The sequence below is a fragment of the Labeo rohita genome, chromosome 10 (assembly GCF_022985175.1).
Source record: "Labeo rohita strain BAU-BD-2019 chromosome 10, IGBB_LRoh.1.0, whole genome shotgun sequence".
Classification (NCBI taxonomy): domain Eukaryota; kingdom Metazoa; phylum Chordata; class Actinopteri; order Cypriniformes; family Cyprinidae; genus Labeo; species Labeo rohita.
In genome coordinates, this window is record NC_066878.1 from 4,854,897 (window position 1) to 4,871,507 (window position 16,611).

The 16,611-nt window shown below is 37.6% G+C and overlaps 2 protein-coding genes across 2 annotated transcripts in view; one reads left to right on the plus strand and one right to left on the minus strand.

The window, feature by feature from the left end:
• Positions 1 to 1,961: 1,961 nt before the first annotated feature.
• Positions 1,962 to 3,935, plus strand: zar1l (zygote arrest 1-like). Its single transcript, XM_051120536.1, has 4 exons — positions 1,962 to 2,608; positions 3,314 to 3,406; positions 3,472 to 3,546; positions 3,649 to 3,935. The coding sequence occupies exons 1-4, from the start codon at positions 1,991 to 1,993 to the stop codon at positions 3,790 to 3,792; spliced, it is 930 nt and encodes a 309-aa protein (XP_050976493.1). The 5' UTR covers positions 1,962 to 1,990; the 3' UTR covers positions 3,793 to 3,935.
• A 503-nt stretch (positions 3,936 to 4,438) lies between these two features.
• Positions 4,439 to 16,611, minus strand: part of fryb (furry homolog b (Drosophila)) — a 63,542-nt gene continuing 51,369 nt past the window's right edge. The window contains 17 exon segments of the mRNA XM_051120535.1: positions 4,439 to 5,859; positions 7,318 to 7,520; positions 7,722 to 7,832; positions 8,164 to 8,181; positions 9,031 to 9,114; positions 9,237 to 9,335; positions 9,457 to 9,606; positions 9,700 to 9,910; positions 9,998 to 10,155; positions 11,045 to 11,191; positions 11,740 to 11,937; positions 14,133 to 14,300; positions 14,455 to 14,529; positions 14,662 to 14,826; positions 15,878 to 16,060; positions 16,141 to 16,281; positions 16,368 to 16,544. Coding sequence (XP_050976492.1) covers positions 5,601 to 5,859; positions 7,318 to 7,520; positions 7,722 to 7,832; positions 8,164 to 8,181; positions 9,031 to 9,114; positions 9,237 to 9,335; positions 9,457 to 9,606; positions 9,700 to 9,910; positions 9,998 to 10,155; positions 11,045 to 11,191; positions 11,740 to 11,937; positions 14,133 to 14,300; positions 14,455 to 14,529; positions 14,662 to 14,826; positions 15,878 to 16,060; positions 16,141 to 16,281; positions 16,368 to 16,544 — 2,547 coding nt within the window. The 3' untranslated portion in view covers positions 4,439 to 5,600.

The window sequence follows — 16,611 nt, forward strand, 5'->3', positions numbered from 1 at the left end:
GTTATTTATTTATTAAAAAATAAAATCCAGTAGTACGATTTTTAAAAGGGTCATCGGATGCTAAGTTTACTTTTTCATGTTGTTAGAACATTAATGTGTGTTGGCAGTGTATGTACAAATCTACCCTATAATGATAAAAATCCATGCAGTGGTTTTTAATTAATCTGTAAAAATAATATCCCTTTTCAAATTGAGCCATTCTCAGATGCCTGTCAGTGTGCCGTCACACAGACAGAGGCAGCTCCCGCGATAGTTGATTGACATGAGCTCGTACCTCAGACCAGCAGTCACAGTCCAGTAACTTTCCTTCTTTCGATGCCGAACCAGGGATGTAAATTAGACAAGAATATATCTCTGATTGAGCGATTGAGGTGTTGTGTTGCTGGATGTAATAATGAACATAGTGGTCGTCATTTACTCCCGACATCTGAGCAGCTGAAGATGCAGTAGATTATGTTTGTTTGTGAAGGGAATGCGGCTCCCGATCTACATATATCCGTGTATGTTCGCGCTAATCATTCATGATCCACCTTCACTTACAGCAGAAGTGTGTTTAAGCATTTTTTTAAGAATCTTTGCGATCGCCTTTCCTTATAACGTGGTAGTTAGCAAGTTTAGCGGCTAAACGCAGCTAAAGTAAACAAGATCGTCTCTCCACAGAAAGAAGAGAGGGGCAGGGCAAGCAGAGCTCATTTGCATTTAAAGGAACAACCCCTTAGAATGAGATTTTTGCTGAGCTCATTTTGACAAGGTAAAAAGGGTGTTGTTTTACAAAACCATTGAGAATTTTTAATCAAAGTATATTAGAGAATTTTCATTAAGACCCTAAAGAATCATATCAACTTGTGGAAAATGGGCATCCGATGACCCCTTTAATGTTTTTTAAAGTCTCTTCTGCTCAACAAGCCTGCATTTATTTGATCCAAAGAACAACAAAAACAATACAATTCAGAAATATTTTTACAATTATTTAATAACTGTTTTCTATTTGAATATATTTTAAAATGTAATGTATTCCTGTGATTAAAGATACATTTCCAGCATCATTAGTCCAGTCTTTCAGTGTCACATGATCCTTCAGAAATCATTCTAATATACTGATTTGCAGTTTAATATTATCAATATTTTAAAAAAGGATGCTTTAAATTGATTTAAAAAAGTGATGTTAAAGACATTTATAATGTTACAAAAGCTTTCTATTTCAGATAAATGCTGTTTTTCTGAACCTGAAAAAATTCTACTCGGCTGTTTTCAAGGTAATAATAATGATAAATGTATTTTGAGCAGCAAATCAGAATATTAGAATGATTTCTGACGGGTCATGTGACTGGAGTAATGATGCTAAAAATTCAGCATTGAAATCACAGGAATAAATTACATTTTAAAATATATTTAAATAGAAAACAGTTATTTTAAATAGTCGAAATATTTCAAATTAAATATTAATATTTAATATTAAATGCAGGCTTGATGAGCAGAAAAGACATCTTTCAAAAAACATTAAAAATCTTACTGTACAAAAACTTTTGACTTGTAGTGTATGTTTATAAACACATTCATATATATATGACACCTTGTTCTGTGGTGTGATAAATAATTTTTAAACTGCAAATATTACATGGTGTCCCTCAGTTATAAGAACATCATAGTGATCATCTCTAAATAATGTCAGTGTAAAATTGCTATTTTAAAAATAAAAACAGGATAAATGAGGAACGAGGGCTTGAGTTGTCATGTCAAATACTCGATTGCAGTTTCAACTGTAATGCTAAATATAAATAAAAATGCAGAGAGATATTTACCTCATGCCCCTGATACTTCTTAACTGTAGTAATATTTTCATTTCCAATAATAAAAACTTTGCCTCATGCTAATACCTCCCTGAGCCACGCCCACACGTGATCAATGCTAATTAGTTCGCGCCAATTAAGGCGTGTTCTCGAAAAGAAAATAAATATTCACCATTGTTTCCACTCTTGATCACACCACAATGGAGGAGTTTCTCATTCCACCTTACAACTGTGGAGGCTATCCTGGCTATTTCCCCTTTTACCCCGGCAATGGGAAATTTAAGCACCAGAACTGGAACAAAAAGGGAAACAATTTGTATGTCGCGCCAGATGCCACCGATTATTTCGACGTTTATAAGCGTGCGCAGTTAAAAGCCATATTATCTCAAGTGAACCCGAACTTAACGCCGCGCCTCCGCAAGGCCAACACTAGAGAATTCGGTGTGCAGGTCAACCCAAAGGTAGATGCCACTGTCCAGTGCTCGCTTGGGCCCAAAACTCTGTTTTACCGCGATGATAAATGGGACTTACCGAGGACGCCGTCCATCAGCCCGCTGAAAGACAACCTGCCTAGCACACCTGTCAACTCCGTGCGCTTTTCCCGCCCAGTCGCCATCTACTCTCCGGTCTTCGACCGCAGGATTTTCTCCTTATCCACGACTGCCGGTGAAAGTAAGGACGATGGAGGGGACGAGAGCAAGAAGACGGACAGCGAGACGGAAGACGACGAGGAGAAGTGTAAACAGGATGAAACCACACACAACGAATCACTGCAGGGGAAGTCGGTGATTCAACGAAATAAACGGTCAAACTTCCAGGTTTGTTGTGGATAAATTACCATGGCAACCACGAATTTTCCCTAATTTACTATGGTTTGTTGTAACCGTAAGTTATGTTAAGTTTTAGGTTAGTAATGAATAGTAGGTAGGTAGGTAACCTGTCTCTTCACTTGGTTAATCGCGCAATGAAAGCTGACCTCATAAATATGCAAGTAATCGTTAACGCTCAATGCTGATTGGGTGAATACAATTCATGAGTACTAGACTTCTAATGACATGTTTCGCTATGGTATTATTATTATTATTATTATTATTATTATTATTATTATTATTATAATTATTATATATATTTTTTTCTTTCGCAATTTGAGGCTTGCAAAAGTGAAGAAAAGTGCAGTTATTCATATATATATATATATATATATATATATATATATATATATATATATATAATATATTATATTATATTATATTATATTATATAATATAATATAATATAATATAATTTTTTTTTTTTTTTTTTTTTTTAAATTTAAATATATATTTGGTCATGCATTCAACTCGGTGTCATGAGTATTTAATAAGGTAAACACTGAAGCAGCTTCTGATTGGTTGTGGTTTGTCAACTGGCGTTTTGGCTAAAACCATTTGTAGTGCGATCCTAAAATTAATTAATTAATTTCCCCTTTTTTCTTTTTGTTTATAAATGGATCGTGAGAATTCTAACTACTTATTCTTGTTTAGTTTCTGGAGCAGAAATATGGATTTTATCACTGCAGCAAGTGCAATATTCGATGGGAAAGTGCGTTCGTTTGGTGCATCTCGGGAACCTCCAAGGTAAAACGCATTGACTTTCAAACTTGGAATTAAAACTTAAACCTAATCAAATGCTGTTTTCTCAGGTGTACTTCAAGCAGCACTGCAGGAAGTGCCAGGTGGGACTGAATCCGTATAGGGTGGAGTCCATTCAGTGCCAGGTGTGATTTGGCATGGCAAATGCATATTTGAAACTTTTTTTTTTTTTTTTTTTTTTTTTTTTTTTTTTTTTTGTAATGTTTAACAATGTCGTGTTTCACCAGGTTTGCTGCAAGACTCGCTGCTGCTGTGAACGGAAGCAGAGGCACATTGACATGCGCCGTCCTCACCGCCAGGATCTGTGTGGCCGCTGCAAGGGCAAAGGCCTTTCCTGTGACACCATCTACAGTTTCAAGTACATAGTCTGATTGTTCAGGTCTATAAATGAGTTTTAGAATCTGCATTGGTGGCTAAAGTGATGTGTTGGGTGGAATGTGTTGTATTTTTGTATTCTAATGTATAAATTAATAAAAACCAATAAAGTATTGCAGCATAATACTGCTGTCAGTGTGAACATTTCCGCTTTAGGATTGGGTAGTTCACCCGAAAATGAATGTTGAATGAAAGGATTTTGTAAAGCACTTCTAGCTAAACTGGTTTGGTTCCAATTTACTTACATTAATAGGAACTGATGCTAAAAAATAACATGCATTTTGTATGATCCCTCTTATTTTGGTAAAACAACTAACATTTTGCAGATTCATCAAGGTATATGTAAACTTTTGACTTCAATTGTGTTTTGAAGAATGCTTTTTTTTTTTTTTTTTTTTTTTTTTTTCCCCATGCAATTGAAGTCAAAAGAGTCCAAAACATTTTTCTTGGCAAATGCATCTTTCTCAAAATATCTTTCCTGTTTTTCCATGTTTTGATCATATTTTGCCCCTCCTAAAATCAAACTCTAATTGAAAACAAATGTCTTTGTTAGTGCACCTTGCATCCAGTGCAACATCCCTCCTTCTCTTGGATTCCGCAGATGCCAGAAGAACCGCAACAACAAACTGGAGAATCTCAACATGAAGAAAGCACAATTTACTTCACAAAAGCTTTAAGTATTTACACAGAGGGGGGAAAAAACAATGACAATTTTCCCAAAGAGGCTTTACAATGTGCAATCTCTCTAGGCATGCACTAGTGACAAACACTAATCTCCACGTGATGCCTCCCTTTTCCACTTTATACAAATAACGTTTTAATAAAATACAACTTTTAATAAATACAATAATGCATGCTTGGCAACTGACAAAGAACAATTTCGAAAAACTATGTTCAACACACTGATTTCTTAAATACAAATTTACCCTAAACGTGAGAGCCTGTGTACGGTGGAGCGCAGGACGTCGATTGAAACCCGGCCAAACAATCTCATATCAGCACTTTGAAGTAGAATCAGCTTCAGCAGTAGTAGCTTGAACAAATCGCTGAATGTCAGCGTGTTTGTGTCTTTATGTGCAGGTGCGGAGGCTGATATTTAGCGGTACGCCAGTGATAAACAGGTTCACGAAGACAAAAGCTCTCAGCTTTAAACAGTTACGAGTATCGTGACGATGAGCGAAGACATACAAACAGTATCCTGTGTCATCCCATCTTCAGTTTCGCAGCACGTCCTGCTTTTAAAGACATTCTTGAACAGGTACAGTAGAAAGGCATCCGTTTCAATGATCCATCATTGCACATTCCCCACGTTTACAAGCAAACCAAGTGGACGTTCTCACTTGGGTGCTTCCTTTCCAAAAATGCAGCATTGCTCTCAGTAGCAAACAGGATTTTTTTTCTTCTCATGGTTTATGACATGAAAATGTCAACATAGTGCAATAATTAAAAGATGCGTTTTGAGTGACTCAATCCAAGGAATCTCGCAGGAGCAGCTCCGTTTCTCCATTATTGCTGCACATTTGAGGACCTGAGGACACGCTCACTCTCAGGAGCCCCTTCCTGTTCAGTACAGTCAAGGATGCTCGTGCAAGTTTCCCTAGGAAGGGCACAAGTTTATGAGTTACACCCTCAAAAGGGTGGCAGCACTCCCAAACGTCACACTGGATCTGGCCTGGGGCGGGTGGCAGGAGTGGAGGAGGGTCGTGGGATGAGGGCTGGCGTAGGAGAGGTTGGGTCACTATGGAGGAATCCAGTGGTCGGGCGGTCCAGGCCAGGACTGGTCTGGGGTGCTGCAGGCTTCCTGTCAGAGACTCACGCCGGACACGCTGGAGTCTAGGAGGCTGGATGAGATTACCTGGTACCCCTGAGCGCGGCGGATCATGTCCCGGATCTCTCCGTTGAGCTCCATGATCTTCGTGCAGACCTCTGACATGTCCTTGTTCGAGCCGACCAGGGCAAATGTGCCAGTTTGGCCCAGAGTTTGGTGGCGGAAGTAGACGTTGAGGAGAGTCTGGATCTCGTCCTCTGAGCTGCCACCGAAAATGTCATTTGGCCACAATCGTCTAAAAAGTAATAGAAAGTTATATTTATTATTATTATTTTTTGAGATCCATCTTTTCACACTGAGGACAACTAAGGGACTCGTATGCAACTATTACAGAAGGTTCAAATGCTCACTGACGCTCCAGAAGGAAACACAATGCATTAAGAGCCTGGGGGTGAAAACTTTTGAACAGAATAAAGATGTGTACATTTTTCTTATTTTTCCCAAATATCTTTTTTTCATTTAGTACTGCCCTTCAGAAGCTACAGAAGAGACTTACATGTTTCCCAGAAAAATTCAAAAAGTTTTCACCCCCCCACCTTCTGTAATAGTTGTATACGAGTCCCTCATTTCCTTTTGTGGACTATATGTAAACATCTTTTATGTGAAATAAATTATTCAGGTCAGTACTAAATGAAAAATGCCATGCATTTTGTATGATCCCTCTTCTTTTGGTAAAATAATTTACATTGTGCAGATTCTTTTGACCTCCTGTACATTTCCATTACTAACAACTAAGTAAAAATGACTACAAATTAATTTTAGTTTCTGATACATGGTACATTACAAAAATTGAAACATCTTTATTAAACAAAAATGTCACTTGAAACTGTAGCAGTAACACTAGACTGTGCTAAGAAAATAAAAGATGTTAAACATTTTTAAATAGTTTGTACATTAAAACTAAGTCAGAAAATACTAAAATAATATAAAATAAAATAAAATAAAAATGAAGAACAAAAACTAAACTTACAAAACAAATTAGTAACATATCCAAATCTCAATTAAAACAGATTTTATACAGACTCCTTGGAACACATTCCATATTTTAAAAACATTAAATAAAGTAAAGCCAGAGTCAGAAAAATGGACATAACCATATATTTTTATTGTTGGATGTGTGCAAAATATTAAGGGATAGCTCACCCAAAAATGAAAATTCTGTCATTAATTACTCATCCTCACATCTTTCCGAAATCGTAAGACCTTGGTTCATCTTCAGAAGACAAATTAAGATATGTTTGATAAAATCTGAGAGCTTTCTAATCCTGCATAGACAGCAAAGAAACTACAGTACCAGGTTCAAGGCCCAGTACTCTCGTGAACGCACGTCAAAGGCTGACATGGAAAAGTAGACATTGTTAAATAAAGTTGTTCTTTTTTTCTTTATGCACAAAAAGTATTCTCGTAGCTTCATAAAATTAAGGTTGAACCACTGATGTCACATGGACTATTTTAACAATGTCCTTACTACCTTTCTATGCCTTGAACGTGGTCAGGAAGCTATTGGATTTCATCAAAAATATCTTAATTTGTGTTCCAAAGATGAGTTCTTATGGGTTTGGAATGATGTGGGTGAGTAATTAATGATAGAACTTAAATTTTGGGGTGAACTCTCCCTTTAAGATTTTTTAAACTAAATGCATACTACTCATTAAACAGAGTTTTGTCTCCCCCTAGTGGTGTCATATCTCACCTGCACTCTTGAGTGTAGCGGATGGCCATAGAGAACTCGTTGTTGTTCAAGCACTCCAGGATGGCCTGTACAGCTGCCTCCGAGCTAGGGAAGATGGGCTGGGAGCCGTGCCTTTGCCGGTCCTCTAGATCACCACCTAATGAGGCTTCTGCAAGCCGCAGGCAGTTCTTCAGATCGCTCAGCTCACGCGACATGTTCCACAGCTACAGATTGAAAACTCAGTGTTTTAACTCAACAAAACAATTCAACCAGCTAGTGGCTACTTTTTTATAGTCAGCCAAATGAATTTTTCAGGCTCATTTAAACAATACTCACATTACAGAAAATAAAATCAATTTTAGTTATAATTAAATCAACCAAAAAGAGATTAGGGGTATCAGCAAGGTAATGGGTGTATTATGTACCTCTGGCACAGAGCTAATGGTGTTCACTTGTCCAATGAGTTTACAATAGGACTGGAACAACAGAAGCAGCTGGAAGTGAAGTTTGTAGAGTCGCTGACACAACTCCAATTGCTGTGGATGATAAAGATACATCAGTCACATGACATAATAAAAGAATCATACATATTCACAGCCACAAATAGTAAATACACAATTCTAACATCCATAGTTTGTTTCACAAAAACTACTTCTGTAGTCTTCAAGAATGAGAATACTGTTTAAGTCATTTACATGATCTTTAAAGTGTTTATTCAGGATAAGATTGTTAAAGATCATGCAAATAAAACAAATAAAAGCTGGCAGGTAAACTGAACTGAATGCATGTAGTAAACTATAAAGCTGCAAACACACACCACTCGCTCGAACAGATGAATAAGAGAACGGTTTTTAGTTTGAAACTTACAGCCAGAGTTTCCATTTGCTGCAGAGCATGTCATAAAATAGGAAAGAGTTGAGAAGGGAGAAACAGACAGCATTAATACCCAGCATGCAATCCGTGAGACTGTGCCACTATGCTTAGAAATCCCATTCACATAATTAGAGGATTAGTGCCAGTCGCATTCAACCCAAGAACCCAAGCCATATAAATCATGCAGAGGATGAAGAAAAGGCGCACAGAGCAACAAGAAAAAGAAGAGTGAGGAAATATTACATTAAATACTGCATTGATAAATACACTACCATTTAAATGGTTGGGGTCAGTAAGAAATTAATTCTTCTGTTCAGCAAGGATGCATTAAATTGATCAAAAGTGACAATAAAAGCATTACAAAAGAATTCTATTTTAAATGAATGCTTTTGAAATTTCTATTAATCAAAAATGCATCATTCTGAAAAAAATATTGTGTATTTTGTATGCAACTGTTTTCAGCATTGATAATAAATGCTAATAAATAATAAAATCATGTGACACTGAAGACTGAAGTAATGGCTGCTGGAAATTCAGCTTTGCATCACAGGAATAAATTGCATTTTAAAACATTAAAATAAAAAACTCTTATTTTAAGTTGTAATAATATTTCACAATATTACTGTTTTTACTGTTTTTTTATCAAATAAATGCAGCCTTGGGGAGCATCATATTTAAAAAAAAAAAAAAAAAAATTTAATCAACCCAAAACTTTTGAATGGTAGTGTATATGACTCACTGAATAACATAATATGTACAGATTTAACAGGAACTACTGTGTACATATTATGAACATTCAATCATGTAAACAGTGGTAAGATGAAAGAGCTCGTTTTAAAGGCCATATATGGTTATTTTCACCTTCTCTTCAGAGTCTCCAGGCTGACAGGTGATCACACCATCATCAGGATACCTTGGAAATGTGGCCTTGCAGTTTTGCAACCACTGTTGAAAGAGGAGAAGACACTTAAAAAAGTACTGGCGGACCTCTAGTAAGTCGCATGATTTGGAGCTCTTTCTGTAGTGCAAACTACTACGCAAGAGTTTAGCAGGCTAGAATGACTTACTGAGACAACTGCTTCCTCCCGGGTGTTATATGTGTCCAGATACTCCTGCAGCTCAAGAACACTGAACTTCATCTTCTCTAGAAGCCCATAAGAAACAATCTACAAGAGAACAGTCAAGACCTGGTATAAAAAAAAGCTTTTGACTGTTTGTTCATAATTATTTGTTAGGTTAGGTGCCTGAAACACAGCTTTATGTAATCAACTTTAAACATCCACTGACCGTTTCTGCGTCCACATACAGCGTGGGACAGTCTGAGCATAAGGCCAACATCTCTGATGACTGCACAAATTTTGACCCTATTCCCCTCAGGCCATCTCCAAGGTAACCGGCAGCATCGCTGGTCAAGGAGCAGAACTTATTTTGCATGTTCTGTAAAGAAAAATACATTTTAAGAATGCTAAAACCTACTTATATGTATGGACGTTTTCAAACACGACTGTGTACGTGTAAAGGATACTTTACCTGAAACATTGTGGAGAAGATGTGGAAGGTGTAGACGGCGCAAGACCCATCCGTATCGCACAACAGCTGGTTAATGTGACTCCGCCAGGCTTCTTCAGCATCGTCACACACCGTGGGCTGAAATGCTGCCAAGATGGCAGAGAAAAAGGGGGAGGGTGGAGGAGGAAAGCCCAGCTCATCCAGATCATCTCGGTCCTCCCCAAAATGGTAGCTGTTGAAACCGGAAGATTGGAGGTTACCCTTCAATAACCATGCCAGTTAACAGTCTACTGCTATGAAACTGTGCTGATGTGTTCACCTGGGCAGGGAGTTTGGGTTCTGGATTCCAGCTCGGTTTTGTTCTGCAGGAAGGTCCAGATTAGTGCTAGAGCCACAGTCAAACCTCACTGGCAGCTCATTCACACCGAATGCCAGGTCGTCCTCTTGGACATTCGACTCCTCGTCTTCTGGTAAAACCTTAGTAGATGAGAGAAGGTCACTGGTGATCTGCTTTCCTCAATGTTTTTGTTCTTACTGTTGCAGACTCCATCTTAGAGGTCAACTCAACAGATGAGAAATTATTTACAGTTACAGAGTTATTCCAGGATTTTTCTTCATATAATAGACTATATGGAAAAATATAGTGGTGCCCAACAGATTGACGGTCCAAATTGCAGATTCAGTGCAGCTTCGAAGGGCTCTACATGATTCCAGCCGAGGAATAAGGGTCTTATCTAGCAAAACAATGTCATTTTCTAAAAAAAAAAATTATTCAAATTTATATACTTTTTAACCATAAATGTTGCTGGACAATGATGCTGGACAATTTCGAAGTTGGAGGAGAAAATGAGATGAACATTTTAAAGTACACAGATGAAGAACTAACCGCACGTGACCTTGCATACGTGATTATGTGATGAGCTAGTGCAAGACGAACATTTGTGGTTAAAAAGTATATACATTTTAATTTTTTTTAGAAAATGGGCAATCGTTTCGCTAAATAAGAAACTTATTCCTCGGCTGGGATCATGTAGAAGCTGGACCTTCAACCCGTTAAGCCCCACTGAAGTCCACTATATGGAAAAAATCCTGGAATGTTTTAATCAAAAAACCTTAATTTCTTTTCGACTTAAGAAAGAAAGTCATGAACATCTTGGATCGACATCGGGGTGAGTAAATTATCAGGAAATTCTTATTCTGGAAGTGTAATAATCCTTTAATTTTATACAAAATGTATAAAAAATGTGAACGTTAGTACACATGCCAGTAATATCTTCAAAATGCATGATGAAGTACATCTAGGTTTGGTGCTATTTGGACCCTTATAGAATAAGTTGTAATGGGCTTAATGTAATTTTAAACATACAGGCGGCATGATGTGGTCATCTGGTAGTGATGTTCCCAAGCAAGGTGTAGCAGCATTAAGAGAATTTGGGTCAGCTGATGTGGTGTCGTAGGAAGTGGACAAAGAGTCTGTATGATTGGTGTCCTCTGAGGGGGAGAGGTTCATGGTCTGAAATCAGAAAATGCCCAGTTTTAGAAAACTACCATCAAGCTAAAACAGACAACAAAACCAGTCATAAGGGTCAATTTTTTGAAACTGAGATTTATATATCATCTGAAAGTTGAATAAATAAGCTTTCAATTGATGTTATAGCTTGTTAAGATAGGATTGTTAGGATTTGGTTGATATACAACTGTTTGAAAATCTGGAATCTGTCATGAGAAAATTGCCTTTCAAGTTGTCCAAAAGAAGTTCTTCGCAATGCATATTACTAAACAAAAATTAAGTTTTGATATATTTACGGTAGGAAATTTACAAAATATCTTCATGGAACATGATCTTTACTTAATATTATAATGATTTTTGGCATAAAAGAAAAATCAATAATTTTGACCCATACAATGTATTTTTGGCTATTGCTACGAATATACCCGTGCTACTTAAGACTGGTTTTGTGGTCCAGGGTCACAAATAGAATGACAGACAGTCAGGTAGGTTGGTAGATAATGTGGCAAAAATATAGATAGATAGATAGATAGATAGATAGATAGACATACTAGTTGAGAGTGGGAGAGGCTTTGGCTGGTGGAATTGGACTCTTCCTCAGAGGAGTCATCGGAGTCCTGGTGGGTGTCGTGTAGGCCGATGCAGGGGGTGATGTCAGAGTGCTGGCTTTCCTCCAGGAGCTCAGTCAGATCTGTGCTGTCCAGAGAGCGCCGACGCACTCCCCAGTTAAAGTTATCCATACTCTCACCCTATTAAAACAAACACACCGCACTGATTTAACAGCTGTATACTTAAGCATGAGTTGAGGTTGGGTGTAAACTATTCTGGCCTCTTCAGCCCAAGGGAGTAGACATAACACACTTCTAATTAATCATGCAAAAATGAAGAACACATGCAAACATATAATAAACACAATAGACCAATATCTGTAAACGTTTCTGAATTTGCAAAAATAAAGTTTGTTTGTAGTTTAGGAGAAACAAAGCAAAACACAACAAAAAGAAAGTTGCGTTTAACAATCCTACACCTTCAATTTTCTCTATAAGTATTGAAAACAATCTGAGGAATGATTTAATGTGAATGAAACAAAAATGTTGCCATGAGATGCTGCTAACATGCATTTCTACAGTATGTAATATGACATCCATATATTAAACACATAAAGAAAAAAAAATCTCTTTAACCACAACAGCCTATGACAGATGAGAGCCTACATGACTGACATACATCATTTAGGTATGGAAACATGATCTCAGCCATCCTCTATGTCACACGCTAACACAGCTGTTCTTACCTGCAGCTCCTATGGCAGCACAGGAGAGAAAGAGAGAGAGTGTTAGCCACACAGTGAGAAAGACCGGAGGAAAAGCAATGGCCAAATTAGTCAGGCAGTTTTTGATCAGCTAAAGTGTTATCTCATTATCCAGAGAGAACATAAATGAAATAGCTAAAATAATAAGGAAATAAAGCTGAAAGACGAAGACATTGGGTTTTTGTTAGTAGGAACGGGAATTTGAACTTAATTTAATTCAGTGATTTAATTCTGGCTTCAGTTCTGTTTCCACGTAACGATTTGATTAAGAAAGAAACTAGTGGAAACAAATTTATTCACATGACATCCAATTAACATTAACTAAAATAATTTTAAAGGAAAGAGAAGGAATCTTAGTTTGCAAATGTATTTGTTAGAGACAGATATCCTACAGAGATAGTCAAGCATTTAAAAAAAAAAAAAAAAAACATTTTAGCAGTTCTAGTTATATATTGAGTTTACATACACCTTGTTGAATCTGCAAAATATTAATTATTTTACCAAAATAAGAGGAATCATACAAACTGCATGTTATTTTTATTTAGTACTGACCTGAATAAGATATTTTACAAAAAAAATGTTTACATATAGCCTACAAGAGAAAATAATAGTTGAATTTATAAAAATTACCCGTTCAAAAATTTAAATAACCTTGATTCTTAATACTGTGTTGTTACCCGAATGATCCACAGCTGTGTCTTTTTGTTTAGTGATAGTTGTTCATGAGTCCCTAGTTTGTCCTAAACAGTTAAACTGCCTGCTGTTCTTCAGAAAAATCCTTAAGGTCCCACAAATCCAACAATGACTGTATGATTTTGAGATCCATCTTTTCACACTGAGGACAACTAAGGGACTCATATGCAACTATTACAGAAGGTTCAAACACTTACTGATGCTCCAGAAGGAAAACAATGCATTAAGAGCCAGGGGGTGAAAACTTTTGAAAGGAATAAGTGTGTACATTTTTCTAATTTTGCCTAAATATCTTTTTTCCATTTAGTACTGCACTTCAGAACCTACAGAAGATACTTGTTTCCCAGAAGACAAAATAAGTTAAATTTACCCTGATCTTCAATTTCAAAATGTTTTCACCCCCGGCTATTAATGCATTGTGTTTCCTGCATTACTAATGCATTATTAATCCTTTGGTTTCCAAAAAAACAACGTTTGTGGGACCTAAAGGACTTTTTTTGAAGAACAGCAGGCAGTTTAACTGTTCAGGACAAACAAGGGACTTATAAACAACTATCACTAAATAAAAAATGATAATAATAATAATAATTATAATAAAAAAAATAAATAGATTATTCAGGTAACAACACAGTATTAAGAATCATGTGTATGGAAACTTTTGAACAGGGTCAGTTTTATAAATTCAACTGTTATTTTCTCGTGTGGACTATATGTAAACGTCTTTTATGTAAAATGTCTTATTCAGGTCAGCACTACATAAAAAAAAAACATGCATTTTGTATGATCTCTCTTATTTTGGTAAAATAATTAACATTTTGCAGATTCTGCAAGGTGTGTGTAAACTTTTGACTTTAACTGTATGTGTGTGTAAAAGTTCAAAGGACAGCATATATTTGAAATAGAAATCCTTATAAATGTGTTGTCAGATTTTCTACTCACCTCTCCATCTTCCAGCTCCACATCCAGGAAGTCAAAGTCCCTGAAGACTCTGAACTGCTGCTCTGATGTGGTATCATCCAGGGTGTCCTCCCGGGTCCCATCCTCAGAGGACACCTGACTGGGCTGATGCTCCATGAGGTCCAGATCACCACAGGATGAGAAGATCACCTGAGAAAGCAATGGTTCAATTATTAAGATGCCTTTTTTGTTATGGCACTAGGTGCAGAATGCTCAGGGCTTTTATTAATATAATATCAACATAGATTTAAACTCTTATTGCTGCATTCTATGAGATCAAAGTGATAAGTGTCAAATAACTTACAGATGGGTTCTTGGTGAGGCCAACTTCCTGTCCGCAGAGTGACAGAACATTCACTAGCTTCTCTCTTGTTCGCTTCTGTTGAACAAAAGGAAAATACCAGTTGAAAAAGCAGATTTGATGTCATCAAGTACAAATAGGAAGTTAAAAGACACCGTTTAAAGCAGCCCAAAAGAATGACTAATACGATCAACATGAAATGTTTCTCACCTGTGATGACTGTGGCCGTTTCCAGCTGACTGGCACCAGGACGGTGTTTGAATTGGACCCTGAAGAGGTAGAGGATGTGCTACGAGTCACTGCGATCGCCCGGGCTTTCCCATCTCTCCCTCCTGATCCCTGCAGGTCGTCATATCTGCGGCCAATAACCGGTGTCTGGACACAAACACACATGCACACAATACATATGTCACTCATTCAAAAACAAACATATTTTACAGTATAGACTCAACATAGACATGCATCCTCCTACACAAAATGAGCATGCCAGCACAAGAACAGGCTCTTCACAGACTCACACTACCCATGACTCACAGCCTTCCTGTAGATAAACAAGCATGTGTGGAAAAACAGCCTAATTGCTGAACTCCTTATCATTGTGCACAAGCCACATCTGGACAGGATATCAATGCTTTCATCAGGGTGGACCAGAGGCAAGGACTCAATTCTAGGAACTGAGGGTTTCCTGTAGTTGCACATGAAGCCACAAGAGGGCAATCATACACAAAGTTGGCTGCAAGGAGGTCTTTGTTATATTTGGAGAAAGCAGCACTTCTGGTAGTTCCTGCACCACTACAAAAGTGAATGGAAATGCAAAGAGATATCTTTCTCCATTTATTATTAACTTGCTTGTTCCAGATCAGTTGTCATATTACATGCAATGAATATAATCCTGAAATCGAAGAGATTGTTTAGGTTTTACATTCTTTGACCTATTCAGTGTCAAACATGACACAAAAAGCAGTCACTCTTTCTTAACTTGCTCTATACAGTCTAACATCACATCCTTTTGTTCATTAGACTGCTGTTGAAACCCTACAAAAAGCAGGATCTCACTTCATTCTGAGCGTTATTAATCAAAATGCAGTCAAAACACATCTCCCCAAACTTCCGTCAACTATTATCCCCATTTCTCCATCTGAAAGCGAGCTGAGAACCTGAGCGACTTCCCTTCGCCCTAAAATGTGCCAAAAACAAAGGAAAAGAGGCTGCGCCCTTCAAGGGATCTGATAACAAATGCTTGTTCAAAAACAACAACACGGCCACACCTGAAGAGGTGAATGAGTCAGAGAACCTGTGGTGTATAATCTAACTGAAAACTGATAGTTTCAAAAGCATAAATGTTGTTTTAGCCTACAGCAAAGGAAAAAAACATGAACGTGAACAACTGAACAACAAAATGTATTGTGTAAACTGTGTAAAGTACCTCGGATATGTCGAAATGGAATTCCAGTGTCTTTCCTGGCAGGGCTTTAGATGAGCCGTCCCACATCATGCGGCTAACCTCCAGGTGGGCTAGGTCACCATGGGCGTAGGATGGCAGGGATAGGCTGGCCGAACGGGAAACAACCAGCTTCAAAATGTTCAGAGCTTCCTTCCAGTGAACCGTCTAGAAGACACACACATTGGTATGACAAATGAGATTGAAATTCTTACAAATGACCAAGTGGTTCAGAAGAAGGATCTCACCTGTACAAATTTCTCGATGGTCTTTAGCACCTCTACGTTGAAAGGTTTGACCTGAATTCCTGCCAAATCCATGTGGCTCAGCAGGCTGTAGATGATCTGCAGCAGGGGCTGTTGCATGCCGGGTAATCCTTTATCTAGCAACTATGAAGAGAGTTGGTATTAAAAGGATGCTCTTTTGTGCTCATGTCTATCATATATTTGTACTTTTAAGCCTCAGGACAGCTTACCTCAGCCATATATGTCACCAGACTGAGTGTGATGTCCGAAAAGGCCTCGTGCAGGTAGCGGCAAACCACGTTAACCCACGAGAAGGGGTCTCTGGTGTAAGAACGAGTCTTGTACAGTGTCATCACATGAGCTAGGTGAGACAGTTTAGTGTTCTTGTCTTTCTCCTCCAGACACACCTAGAAAACACACCTTGAACAGTCAAATTGACAGTCTAAAATATTAAGAATATTTTAATTATTGTGG

Bases quoted from the DNA above. Each gene is read 5' to 3' on its own strand.
- zar1l (XM_051120536.1), top strand. From the start codon at position 1,991: ATGGAGGAGTTTCTCATTCCACCTTACAACTGTGGAGGCTATCCTGGC. The intron at 2,609-3,313 runs GTTTGTTGTGGA...ATTCTTGTTTAG, and splicing joins ATAAACGGTCAAACTTCCAG to TTTCTGGAGCAGAAATATGG. The intron at 3,547-3,648 runs GTGTGATTTGGC...GTGTTTCACCAG, and splicing joins TGGAGTCCATTCAGTGCCAG to GTTTGCTGCAAGACTCGCTG.